The following is a 10,907-nucleotide window of genomic DNA, read 5'->3' on the forward strand; positions in this document are numbered from 1 at the left end:
AAAAAAAAAAAAAAAAAGAAAAGAAAGAAAAAAAGATTTGGGGTATGGCAGCTCTTCCCCATCCACTCATGTCCAAATCATTCAAATTTACTCTCTCCTTCCAAAACCAACCCCTCGCTGAATGCGGTGGCTTATGACTGTAATCCCAGCACTTTGGGAGGCCAAAGCAGGCAGATTGCTTTGCTTGAGCCCAGGAGTTTGAGACCAGCCTGGGAAACAAAGTGAGACACTGTCTACAAAAACATACAAAAATTAGCTGCGTCTGGTGGCGTGTGTCTATAGTCCCAGCTACCCAGGAGGCTGAGCTGGGAAGACTGCTTGAGCCCAGGAGACTGGGGCTGCAGGTGATCTGTGATCATGTCACCACACTCCAGCCTGGGTAACAGAGCAGGACCCTGTCTCAAAACCCCCCCAAAACAAAATGAACCCCCAAACCAAAACCAGGCATTCTACTGCCCTGCCTCGGGGAGTGAGGAAGGCTTCCAGGAATCTTAAGGAGAGAATGCCCAGGGTGAGAGGCAAATCTAATGACAGGTTAGAGAACTGGAGCATCAGACCCCCCTGAGCTTGAAATCCATCTATAGGTGTTTACTAAGAAGCTGTTCAATTCAGGGCTCTCTGTGGGAGTCAATAAAATATTCCCTAGGCCAACATCATCTTAGCAGAGCAGCTGAAGTATTAAAGGAAACCCTCACGTCTCACCTCTACCGTCCACCTCTTGGTGCTTGGGGGAGCAGAGATGAAGGCTGGGAGATGCTGTTTTATAGCAACTTTAATGTGGGACTCTTAATTGAATGTGACTTGAGGGTATTTAGCTTGCCTTAAACAGCATCATTATCCTATCATCTTAGTGCTGGGAACAAAGTTCATTTCAATGAATTTCTTCATCTTATGGCTGAAGACCACCAAGGCTTAGAAAGGTAGTGACTCCCAGTTGTGATTTCCAAGCCAAGAGTAAAAAGGTAAAACTGCTATCTAATCTTCTGGATCACTCACAGGATGAGAGAAGCTGGTACAAGTTGTTTATCCAAATATTTTTTCTGCTCAAATAGCTAGGCAACATTTAGTTTGGAATTTGTCCTTTGGCCTTCCTAGTGTCTTCTCTTGGACTCCTTCCCCCAACCTCAGTTGTACCTTCTGCTGCTACCCTCCCACTCTCTAAGCAAAACCTGCTCCTACAAAATAATCTGACACATTCACAGAAGAATATAAAAAACTGATGAGGTTTTTTTTTTTTTTTTTTTTTTTTTTTTTTTATTTTTTTTTTTTTTTTTTTTTTTTTGGCAGAGTCTCACTCTGTTGCCCAGGCTGGAGTACCGTGGTGTGATCTTGGGAGGCGGAGGTTGTAGTGAGCTGAGATTTTGCACCACTGCACTCCAGCCCGGGGAATAGAGCGAGACTCTGTCTGAAAAAAGAAAGAAAGAAAGAAACGTTTCCCATTTAATAGACAGGAAAACTAAGGCTTAGAAAGAGTCCTAATTCTTATTTGGGCCAATGTGAACTTGACCCTAGTAGAAAAAAACTCAATCTACCACACTGCTATCTTTTCATTGTTAAAAATTCAGAGATCAGACTGGGCGTGGTGGTTCATGCCGGTAATCCCAGTACTTTGGGAGGCCAAGGTGGGTGGATCACTTTAGGACAGAAGTTCAAGACCAGCCTGGCCAACATGGTAAAACCCCATCTCTACTAAAAATACAAAAACTAGCCGGGCATGGTGGCGCGTGCATGTAATCCCAGCTACTTGGCCTCCAGGCTGAGACAGGAGAATCTCTTGAAACTGGGAGGTGGAGGTTGCAGTGAGCTGAGTTTGTGCCACTGCACACCAGCCTGGGCAACAGAGCAAGACATGGTCTCAAAAAAAAAAAAAAAAAAAAAAAAAAAAAAAAAAAAAAAAAAAAAAAAAAAAAAAAAAAAAAAAAAAATCAGGATCAAACCTCTGGAATACCAAAATACTATAGCTGCCTCCTCTGCATCCCTTTCCTGGCTCTCCTGACATTGTTTTTACTCTGCATTTATTTGATTATATGCCACATCTGTATGACTCATCAGAGCAAACAGGGCCTGGGAGTGAGGGAGGAGGGAGGAGGGAAGGATACGTGACCTTTGCCCTCTGGGCCCTCTCCTCTTCTAGGAACACCTGTCCATTGAAGATTTCACTCAGGCTTTTGGGATGACTCCAACTGCCTTCTCTGCTCTGCCTCGATGGAAGCAACAAAACCTTAAGAAAGAAAAAGGACTATTTTGAGAAGAGTGGCTGTGGTTGTAAAGCAGCACCCTACCGTAATTGTGGGGTTTTATCACCGGTATTAGTCCTACACCAATTGAAGTGAAATTTTACAGTTGTGCCTATGAGCACAAACTTCTATGGGCAAATGCCACTTTTGTTTAGTAATTTACCTATTCCTTCAGAAACATGATATCCCAAAAGGAGCCTGTGGTCCTCATTTCAACTTCTAGGAAGGTCACTAGGTTGTTTCTATCCTGAGATGTTGCATCATTTTTAATACTCCTACTCTAGAGCTTTCTCTTCTTAGAAGAGCAGGGAAACACTCCATGTAACGTTAGAGTTCTGAGACACTACCTAGCTTGTCCTCTATCATGACTCATTTTTATCTACGGAAGGTAAGCTGAAGCATTTTGCAGGTTTACAACGTCCCCAGAGTAACAGCTTTTCCTTTTCACATATACTTTCCTTACTGCCTTATTCAGTGAGTAAGTTAGAGGGTTGAAGGAGAGTTGAATGGGCCACAAGACTGCCCTCTTAGGAAGTTTCACAAATGCCAAACAGTACCCAGTGAGAGTAGCACATCCACTGGGGCTAAGCTTGAGACCTAAAGGCAAGTATAAAATGCAAATGCTTTTCACTCCTCCCAACCCTTAATAATAAGGCAAAGGAAAAGCCTAGTGAAGGTTGATTCTAGGTTTACAAACTTACCCAAAAGCCTGTGCAAAGCTTCACAGACTCCTCAGATGAAAATAACAGGAATCAGTGGTGACTAGGCCGAACACTGGTTTGCCATTCTGTTCCCTTTAAGAAGTAACAGTGCTGCAAGGAATTCCAAGTCAGAAAGCCAACAGAAGGCGATTTCCTCAACTTTGAATGGGTTGTTATGAGTATCGGCAAGAATGTGTCCTTTTCAGAAATAACAGTCCAATCAACAGAAGGTTAATAAAGGCTTTAATTTCGTACACACAAAAAAACTCTATGCATAATTTAAAAAGGAAACAAAAACAAGGAAAAACCGTAAAGGATACAGAGGAACAGTTCTGCTAAAACACAGATAAAAGTGCCGCTCCATACAAAACATAAAGAATCAGAATCAAAAGTCACTCTGAACATAAAGAAAAAAAATCACCTCACAAATAATGTGGCCACAGCTGCCAGAAAGCCTGGTAGTGGCTCAATTAGGCAAAGTGTAGGAATCTCATTGTTTTTCTCTCTTTAAGTATAAAGAAACAGCATTGACAATAGGCCAGAGAAGTTAGGGAGGGAGGGAAAAGCTCAGAGGGAGGGAAACCTGGGGACAAGAGGTGTGCACATTCACATGTGGTCTCACTCTTCACACAGGCCCACTATTTTTGAAACAGACCAGTTTAGTTGACTGCTCTTCTTTGTTCTGGCATCTGACCAGGCAAACCTGTATCCTGGTCCAGACCCTCACCCACTCTATTCTTATGCCAATAGATATATCTATACTTTGAACCTCTGTACTTTTAAGAAAAGTCCAATGTTACAAAATCGAATGCTTACATTCAGACTGGCACACTTTTTAATAAAAACTCTATACACCTCAGACTTATAGCACACATGGAAACAACTTACTAATTGTATATAAGTACGATACAATGAATGAGACTGCCTCAAGTCTAGTAATCAAAGCATGCCATAAGGTGAATGATTGTGGTGAAACACAGCAAAATAATTGTCACAAAACTCTCAAGGCCTAACAAACTAGAGTTTTCCAATAAAATAAAATTTTTCAGATGTTAATAAGACATATCAATAGAGACAAAATTAGAATTTTGAAGTAATGCAAGAAAAAAGACTTTAGAGGGCAGAAGTCTATTTAATTTAGTATATACTTGTAAGAGTGCATTACCCAGTATAAAGCAAAATGGGGAGGAAAAAGACATCTATCCATTTTATTGGAACACCTTTATGTGTCTTGCATCTGGTGTTGGGTTGTTGATTTTCCCAAAAAATCTCCTATACATACAAAAAATCCACATGTACTTGGAGATCCAGCTCTGTTTCCCCCATTTAAAACAAAAGACCACCTGGGGGGGGGGTCAATTAAGTTAAAAAGGTCCCCCCGCACCCCCAAAATGGGAGAGTATCCACTACAGTCATTTCAGAGGGCAAAGAAGGATAATATTTTTATTTGCTTTAATATAACTTCTTTTTAGTAGCTTACAAGTGAGTTTACAAACTACTTTTTTTCTCTTTAGGTGTTTGCAGATAATTTTCATTATACAACTATATCCGTAGCTGTACACGTGTACAGTTAAATAACAGTAACTATACACGATGTGGAAAAATAAATTCATGGATTATTTTGCTGAGGTTTTAAATTTTAAAGCCTCTGTTTCAGAATTTTACACTTGATCAAGGAGAAAACAAATGTGTGGTCTAACATTTGCTTTCTGTAGTTAACTGACTGATCTGTAAGTACCACTGCATTATGTCTTAAAATGTAAACACATTTACATTTGTTATATTTGTTATTGAGCCTTTTAAGTTAGGCCCAGAATGAACAGGCCACAGCAAGTAAACAAAACTTTTGGAATCAAAGTATTAATAGAAGATCAATTCATGGATGTGCTTATTATATCCTGCTGAGACAAAACTCATGAGTGTGCACACACATATGGTATATCCCTATGAAACAGACTAATCTTCTCATAGGCCTAAATTATAGTCATGGCTATTAAAGAAATTAACAGCATCCAGCCACGTGCAACTTTCCAACCTTCAGTAATATTAGGGGATTAAAATCAAATATGAAATTCAGTTTATTTTTCCTTTAAAATTCCAACAAAGATCAAAAGATTGTATCTAGAACTAACTGCTATCAAGTTCCAATTCAATGTCATTTAAAGTAATATAACCACACATTTGGTATTCTCAATAGGAAGGTGAATTAGGTATTGTGCAAACTGCCTGCAACGGAAGCACTCAGTCCTTATCTAACTTGTCCCTTCCTGGCCCCAACATGCTAACTGCCCCATCCTCCAATAATGGGCAAACTGATCACACTGTGCAAAAAAATAATATATTATCTATTTATAATTTTAAAATATATACAGCCAGCTCAAAAAAAACAACAAACCCCATCAACATAGTCCAGCTGAAATCTCCACTGGTGGTCAAAGAAGTAAATTAAAGGAGTAAAAAAAGGAGAAGGGCTACAAGAATGGACAGAATCAAGTAAAATTTGAGTCCCAAACATGCAAGTACATGAGCAGTGAGATAACTCACATACTCCAATAACCTATTTTCAACAACTCCTGCCCAAGACATGAAGATCAAATCAGGTTTCTGAGGTAAGTGGATTTCTAAACCATACACACATGAAAGCTATGAAAGCAATTCAAATGAGGCTGCTTCATGAGGCAATCTAGACTTACAGCATATTTCTATTTTTCTCCATGTTTTAATGCAGCCCTTACTTTAAATCTTTCCCAATAATTTTTAACAGTGCCTCTCAAATGCAAAGACAGGTAAGAGAATTAGTAACAAGCCAAAGAATTTTATCAACACTTCACTCATTTATGAGAAAACCAGTTATTTTCAAGCAAAAGCAAACCAAACCAAACCAAAAGAGGCTCCTGGTAGAAATGAAACAAAATTTTAAAGCCAGTTTTAAAACAAATATTTTCCTCTGCTCTAAACACCTCGGGCATTTTCTACCACTCTACCGTTTTGGAACATTCATCACAATAATGTATATAGGTAGATGGTAGGAGACAAAGCATTTATCAGTAGTTAAGCAAAACTGCTGAGGCCATTTATAATTCAAAGAATAAAAATTTAGAATAGGTTACTATGTGAGAATATATCCAAGTTTCAAGAGTAGGGCTGGAGCTCTCTTAAGACAATCTTTCAGAATAGATGGTGCACCTTCTGTGATGGTGGTGTTTTTTTTTTTGTTAAATGGAGTCTCACTCTGCCACCCAGGCTGGAGTGCAATGGTGCGATATCGGCTCACTTCAACTTCTTCCTCCTGGGTTCAAGCAATTCTCTCATGTGATGGTGGGTTTTTAAATGCTTTTGTCCTTCTGAAAAGCCGATGTGGTTTTGTCCCTAACTCTGGGAACTAAAGAATAATCCCCTTGTTTATAACAAAAGAAAAAACATGAAAGTAAACAATGAAGGTTTCATTTTGCTATGCTTAACTCTGCGATCCTAATGATATCTGGGCTTATAAAATTATCTTATGGACAGAATTCCATCCTTAAAATAATTCTTTATATAGTTCCATAAGCTGCTTAACCAAGCTGGTTATGTCAGCTAAGTGACTAGCATAGCGCTTAATGTTGCCGCTCTACTTTGCCTCAACTTGAGCACCTAAAAAGTAGATAAATAAATTATGCACCTTTTGTTATTTGTTAGTTCTTGGGATTACCTAAGCCAATCACATTTTAATTGCGACCCTATTTTAAGGGCAAAGCCAGACAGTAACTGGTTAAATGATCAAGGTTTTCCTATAGCTCAAGTACTTAATTTCACACTTGCAATAGGATTTTTAGCTTCAGTGGTCCAGAATTTTAGTTTACCAGAGGAACACTCTTCTTATCCTCCTTATGTCTGAGAGAGAGAGATGCTAGCATTCTTCCTTATACCTAAGTATTCCTGCTGGGGCATCCCAATTGCAGAAATATTATCTTTCCACCTGTTTAAAGTTTTGGTTGCAATCCATTAGGGTAATGCTGCTCGATGGAAGGATGACAAAAAATAAAAAAGAGTCTATCTTCACCACCATAATAATGATGATATATGATGAACATACTGTGTGAAATTTCCTTAGAGAAAACACAAAGTATACAAGGAGTATCAAATGTGGGACTATAACACATTCCAAAGCACCAACAATCCATTTCTTGGGACTGCATGTAAACAGCAAAGACATCACAAATTCATGAAATTCGCAAACAACAATGACAACAATAAAAAACAGCTCCTCAAGTCAGGTGACAGCAATGCCCCTCTCTTGCAAAGAGAACAAACTTGTCATTAGTGTAACATGAAGAGCTAGCTTTCCAGTGAACTTTACTAATAAGCAAACACACACAAAAGGTTATAGACTTGAGTGAAACTACTCAAGGAACATAAAAGCTAAAAGCCAACTGATAAGCATACCTTTACACATTTCTCAGGTGAATGGACTCTCTGATACCTCCATTTCTTCTCCAAACTGCTGTGCTATTAATTTTGAACAGGCATATTCTGGTGGCTCATCCTAACTCTTTAAGGCTCCACTCATCCTGTGTGTGTGTGTGTGTGTGTGTGTGTGTGTGTGTGTGTGTGTGTGCGCGCGCGTGCGTGTGTGTGTACACACACAGACATATATATTTACAACATGTGCTCCTAAGACAAAAGGAAGTGCCACTCTTATAGGAGAAAAAGGATAATCAGCTACAGATGTGAGACCAAAGTTTCCATAAAATAGCATGGAGCATTCTTCGTAACTCCAATTTTTGTCTTTTGGTTTGGCCCTGAGCTGTTTGTTGCTCCCGCATCAAGTAGAATTCCAAATTCTCCTTCAGCAGAGGAAAGGTGAGGTGGGCAGCATTAAGAAAAAATATGCAGTGCACACTGACAACCCAGAAGTTTGTTCCTCACAAGGCCTGACGGGTAGTCTTCCCCACTTCCATGCTAAGTGTCTGAGAGTTCTTTTCTGTTTCCAGCAGCTCATCAAAGATCTCCCTTAAAATAAAATAAGCAAAAAATAAAACAGGAAATTTAGTAAGCAGAACCAAAGAACAGGCAGGAGAAAAAGTAAAACTGATACAGATAAAGCCTTTATATTCCACTTCATGCCTGTACTTTATTAAATAAGCGGCTCACTCATTTCATCTTAACCCTTTGAATGCTCATTTTTGAGAAGAGAGGGGAACTGACAACAGCTGGCTTTAATGAACATGCTATGTAATTCCCATCCATATAAATCAGATTTTCTAGCTGATAAAACTGGATGACTGAAAAGACTTATGATAGGACATCTTCTATCATAAAACAAACTGTCTTAACTTCCATACCTAGATACTACTGTGTAATGAGCAATTAAGGCTGAGTTATGAAAGAAAATATTCTAGACTTTCAAGGAAATATCAAGAGATGGACCCTAACCAAAGATAACAAAAACCAAAAATTGTCAACCGTCAACTGATGGGAAGATTTTATCCTCAAAGGAAAAAAAAAAGAGTTCAGGTGATTTTTAACTCATTATTTCAAATCTGACAAAGTTTCTTACTTGTGCATATAAAAGAAGATGTAACCACTCCGATCTCGATCACTCTGCACAGCAGCCTCTTGGATTTTTGATACCTCCAGGTCATTGTAAGTAAACCACGCTTGCTTCTTAATGTCATACACATCACTAATGTAATGACCTGAAACAAATAACATCTTAAATCGAGGCTTTTAAAAACACACTGAATTTAAAAAAATTTTTTTTGAGAACTAGTCTCACTCTGTTGCCCAGGCTGGAGTGCAGTGGCACAATTTGGCTGACTGCAACCTCTGCCTCCCAGATTCAAGCGATTCTCCTGCCTCAGCCTCCTGAGTAGCTGGGATTACAGGCACATGCCACCATGCCCGGCTAATTTTTTTTGTATTTTTAGTAGAGATGGGGTTTCACCATGTTAGCCAGGATGGTCTTGATCTCTTGATCTTGTGATTCGCCCACCTTGGCCTCCCAAAGTGCTAGGATTACAGGCGTGAGCAACTGCACCCGGCCTAAAAACACACTGAATTTATCTCAGGTATAGGAATTGAGAAATAGAAAAAAAGCTACCGTATCCATCTTATCCTCAACACTGTGTCTAAAACCCACTGAGAAAACACATACAGGCCAGGAACAGTGGCTCACTCCTGCAATCCCAGCACTTTGGGAGGCCAAGGCAGGAGGACTGCTTGAGGCCAGGAATTTGAGACCAGCCTGGACAATAAAGCAAGAACCTATCCATACAAAAAAAAAATTAAAAATTAGCCAGGTGTCGTGGCATCCACCTGTAGTCTCAGCTACTCAGCATGCTGAGGTAGGAGGATCTCTTGAGATCCTGAGCCCAGCAGTTCAATGCTGCAATGAACTAACAATGGTGCCACTGCACTCCAGCCTGGTGACAGAGTGAGACTCTGTCTCTTGAAAAACAAAAAAAGAAAAAAATATATATATGTAAGTACATAGAGAATTAAGGAAGCATATACTACACTGGGACACTGTTTTTGATAAAGGTATTGTGCTCAGAGGAATTTAGGTCACTTAAGAATAGAGAAATCAAAACAGTTACAACTATTAACACAATTCACATTGAGTGTGATCAAAGTAGATTTCAAAGATTTTCTTGAAAAACTTGTACTTCAGGAGCTGGGTGCAGTGGCTCACATCTATTACCCCAGCACTTTGGGAGGCTGAGGTGGGTGGATCTCTTGATCGCAGAAGTTCAAGACCAGTCTAGCCAACATGGTAAAATCCTATCTCTACTAAAAATGCAATAATTAGCTGGGTGTGGTGGTGCATGCCTGTAATCTCTGCTACTTGGGAGGCTGAGATAGGAGAATCACTTGGACCCAGGAGGTGAAGGCTGCAGTGAGCCAAGATTGTGCCACTGCACTCCAGCCTGGGTGACAGAGCAAGACTGGGTCTCAAAAAGAAAGAAAGAAAGAAAAAAATATCCTTATGAAGCTAGGCAAAGAGCAATGTAATAAAGAGCAAATGTTGACTACTTCATTTATAAAATGCTGAAATCATGATGGGTATTCACCTGAAGAAGAAGTGCTACCAATGTGACTGACAACACTGATGAGCCGGTAGGAATGAGGCAGATTCCCTGTCTGGAAAACAGAAGTGGGTATAACTTTTAAGTCTTCATTTGAATAAAAGCAAAACACTGAATATAAATTTATTATCAAAGCTGACATGGCTATGCCTTGGTGTGTGGCATAGTAAGAATCAATTAAAAAATCAGTTCACACCCTTTGACTCAAGAATTCCACCCCCAACTAAGAAATTATTCTAAGGAAATAAGTCAAAAGAAGAGTATATGTGCCAAATTATTTACTGTGGCATTATCTAGTGAAAAGTTGGAAGTAACAATCTACCCAATAATAGCTGACTGTTTGGCATATCAATTCAATATAATAATGTTCAGTTATATGAAAAAATTACACAGATTAGCAACATGTTAACTTGCTTTCCAAACCCATATGAATGCACATAGTAACTATAGCTCTATCAAAAACAGTTATGTTAAGTAAGATCTTGTTAGGCATTGGACAATACAATGAAAATATTAAAAGACCTGCTATGTTGCTGTAGGGTTCAGAGAGAACTTTTACATTTTAAATATTATGAAAATGCGATTAAAACATAGTTGGTAAAATAAAAAAAAAAACTGAAAAGTGATATTCATGCACTGCAGACAGCACTATAAGGTAAAATTTGGGGAAGGAATATGGCTATACGAAAACCAGAAACTTAAAATGTTCATAAACTTCAATTTAGGAATTTACTTCTGGAAAATCTAAAAAAAGAAACTCTAAGCTATGGGAAATGCGGGCCGGGTGTGGTGGCTCACACCTGTAATCCCAGCACTTTGGGAGGCCAAGGCGGGTGGATCACCTGAAGTAAGAAGTCAGGAGTTCAAGACCAGCCTGAACGACATGGTGAAATCCTGTCTCT

General features: G+C 39.2%; 2 protein-coding genes across 10 annotated transcripts in view; one reads left to right on the forward strand and one right to left on the reverse strand.

Annotated features, from left to right (window-relative positions):
* Nucleotides 1-4,206, forward strand: part of LOC108309004 (villin-1) — a 34,098-nt gene extending 29,892 nt beyond the window's left edge. Inside the window, exon 18 of the mRNA XM_037740895.1 lies at nucleotides 2,135-4,206. Within this exon, the coding sequence (XP_037596823.1) occupies nucleotides 2,135-2,248 (114 nt within the window). The 3' untranslated portion in view covers nucleotides 2,249-4,206. The remainder of the gene's footprint in view (nucleotides 1-2,134) is intronic.
* Nucleotides 3,165-10,907, reverse strand: part of USP37 (ubiquitin specific peptidase 37) — a 105,233-nt gene continuing 97,490 nt past the window's right edge. For 8 of the 9 annotated variants that reach the window (XM_037740826.1, XM_017535139.2, XM_037740825.1 and 5 more), the window contains 3 exons: nucleotides 9,991-10,060; nucleotides 8,478-8,616; nucleotides 3,165-7,930 (listed from right to left, as the gene is read on the reverse strand). In XM_037740826.1, the coding sequence (XP_037596754.1) occupies nucleotides 7,843-7,930; nucleotides 8,478-8,616; nucleotides 9,991-10,060 (297 nt within the window). In that variant the 3' untranslated portion in view covers nucleotides 3,165-7,842. Of the gene's footprint in view, nucleotides 7,931-8,477; nucleotides 8,617-9,990; nucleotides 10,061-10,907 lie in introns of those variants that run through there. The other variant, XM_017535142.2, reaches the window with a different exon arrangement.

This window comes from Cebus imitator, unplaced genomic scaffold, assembly GCF_001604975.1.
Source record: "Cebus imitator isolate Cc_AM_T3 unplaced genomic scaffold, Cebus_imitator-1.0 Scaffold91, whole genome shotgun sequence".
In the NCBI taxonomy this organism is placed as follows: domain Eukaryota; kingdom Metazoa; phylum Chordata; class Mammalia; order Primates; family Cebidae; genus Cebus; species Cebus imitator.